General features: G+C 33.1%; 4 protein-coding genes across 4 annotated transcripts; all 4 read right to left on the bottom strand.

Annotated features, from left to right (window-relative positions):
• Positions 1 to 489: 489 nt before the first annotated feature.
• On the bottom strand, positions 490 to 1480 carry LOC126709911 (histone H1-like). The gene is made up of 2 exons (XM_050410279.1): positions 1256 to 1480; positions 490 to 1163 (listed from the first exon to the last, which is right to left on the bottom strand). Exons 1-2 carry the CDS (start codon positions 1334 to 1336, stop codon positions 714 to 716), a joined length of 531 nt encoding a protein of 176 aa, XP_050266236.1. The 5' UTR covers positions 1337 to 1480; the 3' UTR covers positions 490 to 713.
• A 2799-nt stretch (positions 1481 to 4279) lies between these two features.
• On the bottom strand, positions 4280 to 5273 carry LOC126709830 (sulfated surface glycoprotein 185-like). The gene has a single exon (XM_050410176.1). It carries the CDS (start codon positions 5164 to 5166, stop codon positions 4579 to 4581), a length of 588 nt encoding a protein of 195 aa, XP_050266133.1. The 5' UTR covers positions 5167 to 5273; the 3' UTR covers positions 4280 to 4578.
• A 3885-nt stretch (positions 5274 to 9158) lies between these two features.
• On the bottom strand, positions 9159 to 10811 carry LOC126710003 (uncharacterized). Its single transcript, XM_050410388.1, has 2 exons — positions 10511 to 10811; positions 9159 to 9810 (listed from the first exon to the last, which is right to left on the bottom strand). Exons 1-2 carry the CDS (start codon positions 10685 to 10687, stop codon positions 9265 to 9267), a joined length of 723 nt encoding a protein of 240 aa, XP_050266345.1. The 5' UTR covers positions 10688 to 10811; the 3' UTR covers positions 9159 to 9264.
• Positions 10812 to 12511: 1700 nt separating this feature from the next.
• Positions 12512 to 13975, bottom strand: LOC126709962 (GATA transcription factor 15-like). The gene is made up of 3 exons (XM_050410345.1): positions 13584 to 13975; positions 13348 to 13470; positions 12512 to 13173 (listed from the first exon to the last, which is right to left on the bottom strand). Exons 1-3 carry the CDS (start codon positions 13599 to 13601, stop codon positions 12895 to 12897), a joined length of 420 nt encoding a protein of 139 aa, XP_050266302.1. The 5' UTR covers positions 13602 to 13975; the 3' UTR covers positions 12512 to 12894.
• Between the last annotated feature and the right edge of the window lie 2813 nt (positions 13976 to 16788).

A 16788-nucleotide genomic window follows, 5' to 3' on the forward strand; every position in this document is an offset into this window, starting at 1 on the left:
GAGTCTTAGTTTAAATTTGTTAATTTGCTCTATTTTGGCATGTTAAATTTAATTTAATAAATTGGAAACTTGTATCCAATTGTGTGTGTGATTGTAATTATTTATTAAATAATATACTCAAATAGTTTAATGAAAACCTATTTTTTAAAATGATCCCCACCCAAATGACTCAAATCAACTCAATCTATATGAGTTGGGTTGAATTAGATTTTAGAAGTATCATAGATTAGGTTGAATTAGAGATTTCTTAACTCTGAAAATATTGGATTGAATAACCTTTACTTAACCCAACCTGAAGCTACACATCCCTAAATTCACACTAACTGGATTGAGAAGCAATTTTGTTTTTAGTCGAATCCACCCCTCTTCCATTTCATCAATATCCTTTAAATAAACTGCAATTTCCCCCAAAGAGTTCTCCAATAGCCACAAAAGTACATAAACACATAAAAACAAAGTTAAGCAAGATTAACTAAAAGTAAGAACCACTTTAACCAAACATAAATTTCATTTCTCATTCAACGTCAACTACAAACACAAACCACATTCCACAACCATATGGTCCATATCCAGTGGACCACATGAAAACTAAAGGAGTACCACATAGGAGTATATACCATATAGTACCTAGGTAGCAACAAAGTTAAACAATACAACATTTTCTATCTTAAATCTTAATAAATACTGCTACTACTATTCAAGAACAACACTAGCTAGTTCTTTGAAGCACTCTTCCTCTTCATTGGTGTCAAGTTCTTCTTCTTCTTCAATCCCTCTGGAGTCTTAACCTGACTTAACCTCTTCATCTTCTTCGCACCCGCCACCGCCTTCTTTTTCTTCTTCTCTGGGGTCTTAACCTGATTGAGCCTCTTGGTTTTCAAACCCTTCTCCGAAATCTTCTTCGCCTCGTTTTCCTTGGGCGTCACAGCCTTCTTAGCGTCATTTTTGCCCTTCTTTTTCTGGGTCTCTTTCACAGCCAACTTGTAAGAGTTCTTGATTTTCACAAGCCTCTCAGACTTGACAAACTTCTTCAACTGCACAGATAAGACTGTCTTGAAGTTTTGTGGCAACTCTTTCTTGTACTTGTCATCTATGAACTTCGCTATCGCTGGTTGGCTTGACCCTGTCCGGTCCTTTAGTGTTAATATTGCCTCACTTATCATCTGCCAAACAAAAAACAACAAAATTAAACATCAAAATTATTGTTCAAAAATTAAAATTTTAAAAGCAAAAACTAAAAGGGATTTTAAGGGACCTCGAAGTATGGAGGATGGAGGGTCGAGTTGGACTGGGAATTGGTGGCTTTGTTTTTGTTGTCCTTGCTTGATTTCGCCATTTCTGAAAGTCTTTTGGAGTAAGGAAAAAAAAAACTGTTTTGTGTGTGTACTTTGTAAGAGAGATTAAAGACTTTTAAGAGGGATTTTGAGGTGGTATTTGAATTTCAATTTTGGATTTGGATTTGTAATGGCGGGATGGTTGTGGTTGTGGGTCACGTAGGATATTTGATTGGTGGGTTTTTGAGGCGAGAAATGGGCCGTTTTTCACTCTCCGAGTTACACATTTTCCACTTTGGATTTGGACTCCAAACTCGTATTTGTATGTGTGTGTGTGATCGTGGGCTAAAAATTGTTGACAAGATCAAAATGATTTGCCGTTGCCAAAACAAATGACAAGACAATAACCCACCCCCCCCAAAAAAAAAAAAAAAAAAAAAAAAAAAAAAAATACAAAGACAAGACAATACAATAGACAATAACCCACGCATCAAGGCATCAACCATGCATGATAGATCAGATCCAAGATCTACTCTCCATTCTTTGTCTTCACTGAAACCTTCTTTTTGTTTAGTAAAAACTTTGGGCCGTTTGCAACTCTTTTGACACATTAAAGTGAGAGGCCCTGAGTTTCTCAAAAAAAAAAAAAAAAAAAGTGAGAGGCCCTAATTGTCAAACATTGTTTAAGATATAATATATTGTGTATGGTATAATTTGTCTCATTCTCTCTTAAAAGTTACAATAATTTTTTAGTGGAATCTATGATATACTTTATTTTTTTCCGGCTGGAAGATAAGATTTATGCAGTCTATAAAAAAAAGTATTATGAAGCCAAATGCTCTTGGATGGGCAGTTGAATAGGGAGAGAAATCCTTTTTTTCTCATTTATGTTAAAACTCTCTTCTCTTCCTTGTATGCCTCAAATAACTGAATTTTAAAATAAGGAAAAAAAAAAAAATCAAACATGCGGAATATCACAAATGGTGGATCACAAAGTCTATTTACTTTTTTTAATTTTTTTATTATAAAATAACTGAAGTTTAAAATTTAAAAAAAAAAAAAAAAATCGGACACATTGAATATCACAATTGATGGAGCATAAAGTCTATTTATACTTTTTATTTTCTTTATAAAATTACCGATTTAGAATTGAAAAATAAAATTAAAAAAAAAAAACAAAAACCAAAACAAAAACAAAAACAAACTAGACACATGGGATTTCATAACTGGCCAAGTATAAAGTAAAGCACAAACAATAATATAAAAGATTTTTTTTTCTTCTTTTTTTTTTGATGGAATATATAGATGATTTCTATTCCTTCATGTTGGTTTGTTAAAGAATACAGATTATTTGTCCCACTTTATTGGTTTTCTTACCGCTCTTAATAATAGTTCTTTATCATCAAATTAAAACACTAATCAGTTTTTGAGGTAAGCGAGAATTAAACCCCAGATCCTTTATTCAAGATTCTGAAACTTTATCCCTTGAACTAACCACCAATAACATGGATAGCTTCTTCTCGTTAGAACACCACACAAAATGTAACCTGTCTATGCAAAGGGCGATGTATACTTTTTTTTGATGAAGTGGGCGATGTATACTTTAAAACAGAAGGACGTGCAATAATTACTACAGAAGAGCCAAATCCTTGCACTTTGATGGTGGACCCGCAGCAATATGCCCACCCACGAGCCCAGTATCCTATCTCTCGTCCCGATCTCCATTGCGTTGTGTCATTTATTTCACCCCTTTATACTCAAAACAAAGTTAGGAGTAGAACATGATAAAAAATATTCCACTGACATGTGATGAGAGCACGTTTCTTAAAACTAGAAACCCTATCTGGGTCCATTGGTACTTGGCGTCAATTGCCTTGCATTATAACCTACGAAAAATGATGGACATGATCCGTATTGGTGCGCACGATCAGCTTCAAGTCTCTCATAAAAAAAGAATCACCTCATTTCACTCTTCCTTCAAAAGCTGAACCATATCCAGATATCCTCCTTTTTTTACTTTTTCTTTTATTTTTTGCTACCCAAATTTATCTCAGTATAATAAAAAAGAAAATAAAATTTGATGTTGTTCGCTTTATTAATGTTACTAATGGGATAATAAGATTATTATAACTAGACAATACCAAGGCTTGACAACAATTAACTGATTAAGCTGTGTTTTTTTAACTGGGTCCTTTTAAAAACAATAAACCTACTGATGCAAAGAAAGAATTTAATAATTCTACATAAAATTTTCATTTTGATTCTTTAGAGTAAAATCAAGTTGAACACATTGATGCCAAGAGTATTGTTCCTGAACTGGCTTTTTTTTTTTTTTTTTTTTTTTTTTTTTTTTTTTTTTCTGAAAATATCTAAAGATTAAATCTCTCCTCACTTAAATATTGAATTATAAAAAGAAGAAAAAGGGAAAAAAAAAAAAAAAAGAAGGTTAAACGCGAATACACGATGAGTGGATGACTTTGAAAAAAACCATGTGATACATATTTTTTTTCTTATTCTAATTATTGTACAAATATATAGTTTTATACCTTTAAAATAGTGATACAGTTATACCTTTATAGTAGAAAATCAGGTTAAATATAATGATGTCAAGAGTTTTGTACTTTAACTAATTTTTTTTATATTTTTATTTAAAATATCTAAAGTTTAAATCTCTCACCACTTAAGTATCGGATTATAAAAGGAAAAGTAAATGAAAAAAGGTTAAACACGGTTACTTTGAAAATTGAGTACTATGTGATACAGATTATTTTGCTTATGCTAATTATTTTACAAAACTATAGTTATACGTTTAAAAAAAAATTTGTACCTCAAATTTTCATATGAAGAACTAAACTGAGACAAACGGAGTGACTTCGTGAAAGATGCAAATGAAGATTCAAAGAACAAAGTTTACTAAAAAAAAGCCTTTGAGAACATGAAATAAGTTATGCATATAAACTAAAAAAAATAAATAAAAGGAAAATGAATAACGAGCGAGCACATAATAACAAGAATATTATAAATTGATTTATTTTTCAACGTTAATAACATAACATGATAGAGTAGAATACAATACAATTTACAAATGGCAAGTAAGAAAGATTTCTTCAACCACGAAGCCTTATTTGAACTTCTTTTTCTCCAATGGGAAGCGTGGCAAGATCTAAAGGAGGAATGCTAAATAGTAAATATATCACCCATTCTTTCTACAGAAAATTTCTCAGCCTTGAAATTTAACTGACAAAGAATTAAGAAAGAGAGAGCCACTAAGACCCACCACTTAAAAACAGTTAATAAAATGCGTCTAGAAGAAGCATAAGAGAGAAGTAAGGAAAATAACAATGGAGGAAACACATGGGTTCAATTTCAAATGCAGAGAGTTAGATGTAGTATATTCTGGAGGGTAGTAATAGTAATATGGAAAGTAAGGAACAATTGGGTTTGGGGGTGATAGGTACGGTTTTGGTCCATTTGGTGGAAAAGGACGTTGGTTAGGCCCTGATGGTGGTTTTGGTGTGTAACAATTACCAGGACACGGAAGTTGTGGTGGCGGCGGGCATTCCTCGAGTTCTGGTGGCGGCAGAGCAGGCGGTGGCGGCAGAGCAGGCGGTGGCGGGCATTCCTCGAGTTCTGGTGGCGGTGGGGGGTACTCAACCACTGGTGGTGGTGTTGATGGCACAGGACATGGGTTTTCACATTCATTGCACACTGTGCATGCTATTTGGTCTTTTTTGGACACCGTTTGGTTTTTATTGGAATCTGCTGTTGTTGTTGTTGAAGTTGATGGTGTGGCTAAGGAGAGGTTGCAGTGTAAGAAGATGAGAAGGAGAGTGAAAATTGAAGGTAACATTTTTGTGGGGTTTGCAATTCTTTTGTTTGAATACTGTTTCATCAAATTTCAGACCAAAGTGGTAGAAAGAGTGAGGAATTGGGTTGAGGGAGAGAAATATAAAGACAATGTGGGCTTGGTTGTGACGGAGAGGGAGAGGGAGATGGAGATAGGAGTGTGCATGTGTATTGGTGACCGCACCATTTGTCGGTGTGGTTATCTTCTATGGTATTGGTACCACCAGCGTTAGTAACAAACAAAATGAACAAAAATTATTAATCCTAAAAGATAGAAAAAGAAGATTGCCCTAATTTCATCCACATTTTGCATGATTTTTTTTATCACTACAAGAGAACAAACAGAACTGAGGCAGCGTCGACTGCTTGAAGTTCTTGGTCCTACTAGTAATTCTTATGTGAAAAACAATGTTGATCCTTATGTGAAAAACAATGTTGTTAAATTCTACAAAACTGCAAGTGAATGTAGTTTGCCAATTTTTCATCACTGCATCTCAAACCCTCTTTTTCTTTAAAAAATAGAAATGTCTTACAAAGATTTATGCTAATAATAAAACATTGAGGACAACTTAAGTTTCTTAGGTACGTATAGACATATAGGTGCAGTTTGGATAGCCCGTTTGCGTTTTCTTTATGCGTTTCCTTCTTTTCTTTTCTTTTTTTTTTTCTCCCCAGCCGCAACTGTTGACCCGGTCAGCTATGAACAGTGTACTTGTGCACTGTTCACGGGTCCCACAAACTCCACTTTTTATCAATTTTTTCATTAAAAATGGGTCCCACAGCACTATTCACACATTTAAAAATTATTTTGCTACAGTGTTTTCAGTTTCAGTTTTCAGTTTCAGCAAAAATAAACTCATTCCAAACGGACCCATAATAATGGGAGGGGTAAGATCCAAGTATGGAATGGAGCCCGTGGGCCAAGTCCAAGAAAGGGGAAGGGTCTATCCACGCACCAGTCTTTACCTAACATGTGGATGAGAATTTGAGGAGGGACCACAAAGAGGTTGACCTTCCGAGGAGCTTGAAGGGCAAGTGTTCCTTGAGAATTGCTAAGCGGGCGACTTGCACTAGATGACCAAAGGCCGAGGAAGATGGATGACCAAAGGCAGAAGAAGATGGTAGAGACATGCGAGCAAATAAGAAGTGAAGAATCCAGACAAACAAAGTAACTATGATCCCCGCATTCAATGCATTGTACACTCTACCACTTCCAGCAAAACCTTGATGAGATAAGCATCTAAAGGAAGGTCAATGACTCTACAAGTGGAGGGCTTAGATGCAATTCAGCTGACTATATATAAAAAGGAAGTACCCAACAGAAAGGGGACGAAAGGTTGAAAGGAAATATTGATATTGTGTAACACTATCTTGTAATCAAGACTTGAACAATCTATAAACAAATGCTCTTCAGTCAGACCTAAAGAAGTGTTAATTCTAGAAATCTGTTCTTCTATTTTGAATCATTTAACTTTTACCTTCCACTTAAAGGTAAAATCATACTAACACATTGAAGTTGACCTCAAAAGCCCATTTCTCTAACAAATTAATTGTATGGGCCGGTCTAACCTAAATTCTCTGCTCTAAGTGGCCTTAGCTTGTTGGGCTTGCCTACAAATACATTTTTTAAATTAAATTTAAACACATGACTATATTGATCAATACAATATAAATCATGTTAACTTTATCAAAGAGAAGTAAATACAATTCAAGTATATGTATGAATTTAATTAAGAAATATAATGTATAATATTTGCCCAAACTTTAAACGTGTCATGGCGACTCTAGTTGTCTTTGAAACTTCCACACTCATTTTATTACTTTTTAAGAGGGATCTAAGCATACAACTCTAAACGGGTAAGATTAGTCCTTTATAACCTCACAAGTTGCCTCCATTAAACACATCTGCAATTGAAATGCCAATGCTTCTTTAATACTAAGAAATTACATGACAACAAAGGTCACAATTAGAACTTCATAGCTACTGCACTAATTGAATATAATAATAGGGCAAAGTTTCAATTTAATTTGGTTTGAACCCTATCTCTCCATCCCCACTATATACTATCTACTTATCTTAAAAATAACTATATGCATCCTACTTTATCTTTAAAATAAAAGAGAGCAAATTTTACCATGGGAATGGATGAACCAACCACATTAAATTATAAAGGTCTTGACCTCATGACTGTTTTTAATATAATTAAACCAAATGTGCGAGTAGATCAGACAGTCACAAGATCCAAAGTACGGAATTTCCCAAGCCCATACCCATAAAACCCTAACCTAAGCCCATAACGTGTCCTTTTTTTTTTTTTTTGGAGAAAAATAACGTGTCACTTAAGCCCATAACGTGAGCGAGATACCTGGCCTACCAAAGAATAAAATAAAATAAAAGGACCAAGATTCAAACAAATGAGTTGATGTTGTAAATGAGCTTAAGTGAGGGAAAGTGGGCCTTAAAAATAGATTTTTGAGTTAATAAAAAATAAAGGCCGTTTGGTAATGTTATTGTAGTAATGTTGTTTAAGTATTGTAAAAATATCGTGTTTTGTTATTTAAATAACAAAAATTGTTATTTAAACCACTCAATCAAACAGTTCCAAAATTTTCTACAATGTACCATAACTCCTCACAAATGAATGCAAATCTTCTTTCTCACTTTTTGTGTTTCCCCTATACTCTACCAAACATGATAGGTCACATGTGAGATTTTTTTTTTTTTTTTTTTACTTTTTTTACTTTGGTTATTTTCTATAAAAAAAAAACAAAAGAATACATAGTAAATTGTAATAAATATAATATAAAGTGGAATACAAAAAGTATAACAAATTATTTACATTACCCACCACGTAAAGAAAAAAAACACATCTTTGATTTTGTTTGGTTTTAGTTGCCATCCTCGAGTTATTTCTATTTTCATTGAAATAATAATTCAAGATTCTATTTTTGAGAGTGAGGATATACATCAAGTGACAACATCATTACAACGTTCAAGTTAGATTTGCCTAGTTTTGGTAATGCTTATTATGATCTTAGTGTTGGCATATTCAGTGCCAAAATTTCCCAAAATTTTTCTTATTTGTATTTTGAATTTTTGATTGCAACTTTTACATTTGTAGGTTACTTTGTATTTGGTTGAGAAGTCAAGAGATGAAGTTAAAGTTGCTGCAAATGAAAATCTCATTTGAGGGAAATTTGCATGTCAAGCAAAGTATAGTTTTTGAAAAATAGTTATCTAGTGATCTTGTCCAACACTTGCCCCTCACTTGGTCAAGCAAGATTGCGAACCTAAGAAAAATTTGTTAGAGTCGCACTCTCCTATACCCATCCACTGAGCCCTTTCATATAAGGATCTTAACCCACTAGATTTCACACCAAATTCTCATATTGAAGAGCTAAATAGCAACCCTTTAATTCTAGAGCAAAAACGCATTTGTTCTATCTACCTTCACCCTCTGAAATTTACAAATACTTTAAAAGGAGATTAAAACTACACACATACGAAAACCTTGAGTGTTCTTTGTTGTTGTTTAGTGCTGAAAACCATTAGAGCAATCCCAAACCTTCAAAAGGTCTTGGAGTGACAAAGGAGACTTGGTGTTGCGATTAGCAACTCAATATATAGAAACCAGTGACGAGTAAGGAAAAAAGATTGGTACAATTAGTTGTGACATGGATAAAACCCTCGAATATGTTGTCGTTTATATAGCTTGAAGGGTTTGTAAATGAGATGAATTACAACTATCCTTGTTAATAAAATTAGCTCTAGACCCCAGAGAATTGTTTGCTCAGTTTTAAGTTTTTATCTTCATAAACACTTCGCAGTGTTTGATTTGAATTTGCTATTATAATCGTGTATCTATGCATATGTTAATTGGCTAATCGTAATAACAATTAAGACTTAATTGTGTAGATAAGTTAATATCGACATAAGCCATTAAATTCAAAAAATGGGGTGATCATGCTAAATCTTCGTTGCATTTCAAGACCCATTGCCGGGGCAGTGTCCAAAGATATGATAATACCTCCACAACATTAATAATATATTTTCTAAAACCTTTCAGTAAAAAGAAGAAAAGAGAAACACCAGTAGATATTGGCTTTCTAAAATTACAAAAGCCATTTTGTTTAGTACAACACCTCAAAACCATTCACCACGAAGCTCTCTAAGAACCCGTCCGTGTGGAAGATCCGGGTCTCCACGCATAGCATTCTGCCTCCAAATCTGAACGGCTCTCTTAAGCGCCTCCTCCGCCGTGTCAAGCTGCTCCGGCCTCCACCCAATCACCTCTCCCCCAACCTCAAATTTCGAAGCATCAGTTACCCTTGTAATAGGCTTTCTTGTATCAACCATTTTGATCTCTGACAAAGGCGAGGCCTTGTGATGCTTGTAGTATTCTCTGTCATCTTCAGTCTGTCTCTCTCTGTCACTCTGCTCTTTTTCTTTTTCCTCTGGCCATGGTGTGCCGTCAAGCCCTGCACAACTCACTTCTTCTAGGCTCGTTGCATGGCTACGCTTTTGCTGAGTGATGGGGTTCGAGGCTTGGCTCAAACCAGTGCTCTCTAGCCTCGGCGGAGAACCATAACTATAAGGCGTTCCAGGAGGCACTAATGGTCCCGTTTCTTTACTGGGTTTGAGTTCTATTTCTTGATTCTCAGTATCAGCATCCACAACGTTTCCTTGGCCCTATGAATTTCATATGTGAATTTGTGAATAACAAATTCTCAAAATTAATTTACATATTTCAAGTTTAAGCTCGGAGAGAAAAGAATCCTGAAAAGAAGTGCCTTCATTTGGTTTAACATATAAAGTTATTGAGTTCGTTTTTAAACTTATAAAGTTATGTTAATGGTATAATTGACACTTTTCGAATATTGGAACAAATAAAAGATAAATAGAATGACTAAAATTGACACAGTTGTACACTAGATTTCAATTAAATTCAAACATATATATGTATTGCATTTAATTGATGATAACCCTGTTTGTGTAAAGTAGCACTGTTTGTATTTTAATTTTCCATAAATTTAATTAGGAACTTGAATTACCTAAATTTTAGCCTGGCATATTTAAATAATTTTATTTAGTATATCCATTCACTTTTTTTTTTCTTTTTTTGGCTCAAGCGTGAATTATTTACTTATTTATAATAATTTGATTGTTAGAAATCTTTATGGAAAAGACTATAAGGCATAAGCAATAAGTTGAGCTATATTTATTTATTTATAATAATTTGATTGTTAGAAATCTTTATTGAAAAGACTATAAGGTGTTGAGATATAATAAAACTTTGAAGAATTAAGATAATTAAAAGATTAAAAATAAAAATTAGACCCAATTCAAAGAAAGAAGGAAAATTATTATTTTAGCGAAGAAAGAATCTTACTTCGGGTTTTCTATAATGTACAGCAGGGCCAGCTTCAACCTCACCGGAGTGAATGGCAGGGTCAGCAGTGCGACCAGCCAAGGCCGAGGCAAGTCCTCTACGGAGAGCTTGTTTTTTGTTGGCTTGAGATAAAACCCAAGACCACCTTACTGCTGTGCCTGCTAATCTTGATTGCATTTTGGCTTTTGCCTATTATTAAACAATAGTTTGCTTTGCTCAACTTAATTTTTTGGGTTTCTTTGGTGTTGGTCTAATTGAGAAGTGGAGAAGACACGTGTGTTTGAGTAATGACGTGGAAGCAGTTTATAGTCCCTTGTACTTTATTTTTATGAGATGCATCCAGAAGCGTGGAGATCTATTCCAGGCAAAAGCCTAGAAAGATGGAGAAATTGATTCCACAGTATCTAGAAAGTAGAAAGTAGAAAGTAGAAAGTAGAGTAAGCTTTTGGAATGATTGATATGGCAGGCCCTAGAAGATTTGGACAGCTCTTAGTTCATGTCATGCTTTGCATCAATTAGTTTACATGATTGTATCTACTCATAAATTATAAATAATGTAATCTTATTTTTTAGGATGATTAAATTCAATTAGTACAACAAATAATTGAACACTTTTTTTTTTCTTTTGAAGAAGGAATCACTTTCATTCATAGATGAATAGAATCAAAATACAATGCCTCCATAGCATGTAAAAATTCACGGATAGTGTGGATAAAATTTAGATATATTTCTTTAAGTATTGTATAAGTTTTTCAATTAAAATATAATACATCCATGTCAATAACAACTTGAACCTAAAATTTGTTATAAAAATGTCATAATTGTATCACTTTTTTGTATGTATTTTACATAAAATTAGAGATAGACTAGGTCACAATAATCCCTAGTTTCTGGTTCTGGATACCACCACTAACTACTATCTATTCACTAAATCTAGCTTATTCAAAATATGCTTAAGCAAAATATATATATATATATATATATTAAAAATATGAAATAATTTTAAGAGAAGTATTATGTATAGAATATTTTCACAATATTTTCATAGTAAATCCTATAAGTAGCAAGTTGTTATGGATTATTATTAATAGTTAAAAAAAATAATTTAATAATAAATTAAAATTAATAATAATTTACCACATAATTTGTTGTAAAAATATTATAAACCTATCATTTTTCTAATTTCAAAGCCCAAAACTTTGACTTTAATAAGCTGCGGTCAAAGTAGAAAACTGCTAGCTTGTACACGAATTTTTTTTCTTTTTTTGGCTGAATGCTGGTACACGATTATGATATTACAGAATACAGCTCATCAATAATCTAGTACTCTTAAGCTAAGTCTAGTTAAATTTGTACCATCAAGTAAAGTTATGAACTCCCATAAAAAAAATAAAAAAATAAAGTTATGAACAATTAATGAAGGGTTATGCTAACGGGAAAATTATTAGGTACTCTCGGAGTATCATAAATGCGTATTTTTTCTTCTCACATGAATGGTGAATCCTATCATGAATTTAATTAGTGGAACCCATCATTCATGTGAGAGGAGGGAGTACGTATTTATGGTACTCCAGAAGTACACAATAATTTTCCATGCTAACTAGTGTTTTAAGACATTCATTAATAATCCATTTTAGAAAAATTTTGATATCACTTTTATGAGAAATGAAAAAATTTATCCAAATATTAATTACTTTTTTTTATTTCCTTTAAAATTTTTTTTAAAATAAATTATTAACTAATGCGGGCACTTGTTAGCATTTCTCATTAATGAAATGGACTAAATTAGTAGGGCATTGCACTCGGGTTTGCTCCTCATGAGTAATGATGATTTCGTATATCAAATTTGTCTCAGCTTTTGACTCTAGATTCTAGAACCGAATTTTGGTACTCTTTTTAAGTCTCAACACAAATACACAAATTTCTTACTAATATTTTATTCCTCGGTCTTATGAATATTTCAAAATTTCGAATAAATCTGAGCTAGAAAAATAATCCAACTTGTGAACAAATTTAGCGAGGTCAATTGACCAACAGCTTGTTATTTACTTATTTGGCAGCACAAACAATGCATTGTCCCCTCGTGCTAAAAAGCAAAGGTCTACATAAAAAATAAAATAAAATAATAAAAAAAACTGAAAAAGTAATTCAATCTTTGTGAGCACCATCTCTTCGTGTCAAATCCCAAATGCTTTTCCTTTACATCCACTTCCAATTCTTCATGAAGACTCAAAAATGGAACCATTTAGCAGTAACAAGATTGGGTCCAAAGGTCAAAGAGAAAGCTAAAAAGTAAAAAAGACCATGGAGACTTTAATTTCCTTCCACCCAAACAAAGAAAGGAAGGGAAAAATAAAATTCCGATTCTCTTTCTTTTCATTGGTCTAGTTGTAGACACAGCCACAAGATAGAGCCATCAACAGCATGGCGGCTTGTTCTTCTTCTTTTAGTTTCCTCATAATCTGCTTCTCCTTCCCCAATGATCTATGCAAGCCCATTTCTCTTCCTAAAGCCATCAATCCCAGCTTCAATCTGACTCCCACCTTGCCTTTATTGCTTCTATTAATGCTATTCTTCTTGCACTTCTCTGTTTCTCCTTTGTCTAAACTCAGAAGCGCCCTCCTCTTCTTTCTGTATCTGATCCCACATGCATTGCAAAGAGACTGCAAACATTGTATATTATATGAGAAAAGAATCTAATAGTTTGTTATATTAAAAACGTAGAGAGAGCCAAGCTTTGTAGCTCAACTTGCATTTTATCTGTTGATGTAACTATCAAATTATAAAATAAATAAATAAATAATAAGGGCACAATATGAATAAGACTAATCATTTACCCTTGGCCCAGCTGGACCACCCCTCCATAGAGGTGTTCTTGTTGTATGACAATCTGTACAGCTTTTCTTGAGCTCTTCAACCCCACCTAACAGTGTGCTATTCATGTCCTTTGACTCTGAACTCTGTTTCAAAGGAATAAGGTTATGTAATCAAGTCAGAAAAATAAGATAGAATAGTGTACATTTAAACAAGAAACGAACTCAAACCCTTATAGAGCAAGAGATCATATACTCACTTTTGTCTTTGATTCCATGATTGATCACTACCACCTATTCCAATTAAGAAGCTGAACAAAACCCAGTAATAATGGCCAAGTTTGGTTGGTTGTCTAGCTAGCGAGAAAAATGGTTGGTGTAGTAAGTTTAACAAATCCTTTAGGTGATGCTTGTTAAAGGCATAGGTAGAGAGTGAGTATCTTAATGAGAAAATAGACGAATTGGGATGGAGAATGAGAAAGTCAGAAGAATTTGACTATTGTGAAATGTGGCTTAGGCAAAAAAAAAAAAAAGACGAACAGAGCGAAACAGGGGAAGAGAAGCTGCGAGAAATAACATAATGGAAAAGGCCAACACAAAGTTCCAATTATAAACAAAGCAAAGCCGCAAAACAAAGAACACAAAAACCCTAGCTCTAATATGTTCTAAAATGACGAAAACACCACTTATAAACTCCCCAAACATTGGAATCATTTGTCTTTGCACCATACACGGGTACTTTTTGTATGTTTTGTTAAATCTAAACGCACGAGAAATCTCAGCCATTTAAATTATTCAAACATGTCGGAATTTCATATTAATTGAGGATATGATAGTAAGATAGAGGTTATTACCAATGCTATTGGTGGCCTAGTGTTTGGAGCCTTGGGCCAACAAGACTTCGTTTTGCGGAGTATCTTTATCTTGGGGTCAAGTCACCATTTTCCACTAGTGACGTGTTAATATTACTTATTCTTCATCAAAATAAGGTCTTGTCCAAGAGCGGTCAAGGGCTATTAATTGATCTTTAATATAAGCTATATTTTTATTTTATTAATTAAGTTAATTGAAACCAACAACATAAACTACTTACTGATCAACTTTTCAAAATTAATTGATCTTGTTAGACAGATGCTCTATAATGAAAGACAAGCTATAGTTAGAATTGTAGCTACACTTTCAATTTAATATTAATAAATAGTTTGACATGGTTGGACCACAAAAAGAATTGACATTATAAGTGACAGTTACTATAGGCATAAGACAAAAGTTTTGTAACTCAACTACATTTGTTGATGTTTTTAACAGAAAGATGTAAGATTCAAATTCTCTCCATTATCAAATTATTAAAAAATATATATATTGTTTGAAGATTTTACTTTATTAGTCTTTATTTTCGGATAATAAGTTGTGAAGTATTTTATGGGGAGTTATAAGTAGGAGGAGGTGTTATTTAAAATAGAATTCAAGAATCAGTTTCAAAGAATTACTAGTTTTATTTATTTTTTTGTAATTTGTTCATCTTGGCGATCCATACGGTGCTTTTGATACTTTCAACGGGAAGAGCATTTCTTTTTTTAATCCTCGTATATCTGTTTGCTCCTTAATAGAAAGATATATTGCACAGTACAAAATTAACCCAAATTTCCTATTCTAGAACAGTACAGGAACCAAATGCTGGTTACCAACATCCAACACCTTCGCAGGAAAAGCCTCATTTAAAGTTTCCTGGCGTCTGCGTTTTTGTTCTGCGGTTTTTTTTTTTTTTTTTTTTTGGTTCAGCCCGCATTTGTTGACTTTTGCACAGTAAACAGTGCATTCGTGCACTGTTTATGGACCCACAAATATCACTTTTTAGCAACTTTTTCATTAAAAATGGGTCCCACAACACTATTCACACATTTAAAAATTATTTTACTACAGTGTTTTCAGTTTCAGTTTTCAGTTTCAGCAAAAATAAGCTCAATCCAAACGGACCCATAACTTAAATAAAATAGATTTGGTCTCATTAAGGACTTAGCCAACAAATGTCAGATCAACCGCAGAAGTACAATATTGTTTCACCCAAAGAAAATCTTTAATAACTAACAAATACCAGTATTTTTACACAGTTTTACCCACGTCTCAAAAACAATTGAAATTAATTTCAATTACTTTTAAGAGCGTGTTTAAAACAGTTTGTTTGCAACAAATTTAACCCATAACTAAGAGAGAAACATAAGGTATTAGTAATGCCCTGTAACTAACTGTATTACTTTCCTACTAGCCTTTCTCAAAGGCTAATTAAAGCTAAGCATCACTGATTTTGCTTCTTGCATTGGAGACAAAGTATTCATTAAGAAAATGCTTAAAATTTTAATTTTGCCTATGCAACGCACTGTTTCGCACTCTCTACATGCTAGCAATATTAAATGCAAAAAGTTAGAAAGTGAGGGCAAAAGACCAAGTATAGTGTGAAAGAAACTGAAACAAGAAAAACTACACCACTACTAAATTCTGTATGTGGATGATGATAATGGAAGAGAGATACCGAAAGGAGCTAGAATAATGAGAATTTGGTACTTTGTAATTAAATGTTTTTAGAATTTAGAATTCAAACAACAAAATTGGGTAAGCAGTTAACACGAAATATAATCATTTGGAAGAAAAAAACAAGTGCAAGGGCATAAAAGATGCAAGAACAGACAAAGTCCGGCCATATATTCTGGTCCATATGCGCATAGAGATAACCAATTCTTTATTTGTGTTTTGTCTTAAGGACCAGACACAATAAAGAAAAGCCAGAGTGGAACCCATTCAGTCACTTCTTTCCTGTAGTGTGGTCCAAAGACCCCAGACAGAACAAAACTATTAAAAACAACAATGAGGAATAGAGGGTACTCTTGTTGATCTGCCTCCACAAAATAATTCCCAAATGATTTATGGTTTGGTCTATGAGTAAGACTTAAATACAGTACTTAGGTGCTATTACTTAGATTTCCCTCTTAAAATTTTACCATGTAGATTCTTTCTTATAAGATGGAAGTATTTTTTTTTTTTTTGATAACATGGAAGTATCTTTTTTAGTTAAGTAGATACATGGTAAAATCTTAAAAAGAGAATCTAAGGTACTGTACCTAAATTGGTTTATTTGCTTAAGTTTATAAGCAATTCCATCATTTACCTCCGTTCTCCTAAGAGGGAAAAAGAGAGTTTTTTTCATCATTTGTGGTTGAAACACAACATAAACATTTTTGTTTGCTTTTTCATCATATATTGTTTAGAACTATTTTTTTATTCTAATAGAAAAACTCTCGGTTTACATTACACTAACAATGTAAACTTACATTATAGACACACAAAATGTGTACAATATTTATACACATTTGCAAAATATGTACAAAATATGATATTAATGCAAGTTTCAGTACAGATAAGCATGCCTTGTAACAAATAGTTTCAGTGTCAAATGAAACTGTGATCCCG

The sequence above is a fragment of the Quercus robur genome, chromosome 12, assembly GCF_932294415.1.
Source record: "Quercus robur chromosome 12, dhQueRobu3.1, whole genome shotgun sequence".
Taxonomy (NCBI): domain Eukaryota; kingdom Viridiplantae; phylum Streptophyta; class Magnoliopsida; order Fagales; family Fagaceae; genus Quercus; species Quercus robur.

What these genes read in the sequence shown, in the direction of transcription:
- LOC126709911 (XM_050410279.1), bottom strand. Translation starts at nt 1,336, where the DNA reads ATGGCGAAATCAAGCAAGGACAACAAAAACAAAGCCACCAATTCCCAG. An exon ending in TCCATCCTCCATACTTCGAG is followed by an intron (nt 1,164 to 1,255) that starts GTCCCTTAAAAT and finishes TTTGTTTGGCAG; the next exon opens with ATGATAAGTGAGGCAATATT.
- LOC126709830 (XM_050410176.1), bottom strand. Translation starts at nt 5,166, where the DNA reads ATGAAACAGTATTCAAACAAAAGAATTGCAAACCCCACAAAAATGTTA.
- LOC126710003 (XM_050410388.1), bottom strand. Translation starts at nt 10,687, where the DNA reads ATGCAATCAAGATTAGCAGGCACAGCAGTAAGGTGGTCTTGGGTTTTA. An exon ending in TACATTATAGAAAACCCGAA is followed by an intron (nt 9,811 to 10,510) that starts GTAAGATTCTTT and finishes TGAAATTCATAG; the next exon opens with GGCCAAGGAAACGTTGTGGA.
- LOC126709962 (XM_050410345.1), bottom strand. An exon ending in GTGGTCCAGCTGGGCCAAGG is followed by an intron (nt 13,174 to 13,347) that starts GTAAATGATTAG and finishes CAATGTTTGCAG; the next exon opens with TCTCTTTGCAATGCATGTGG.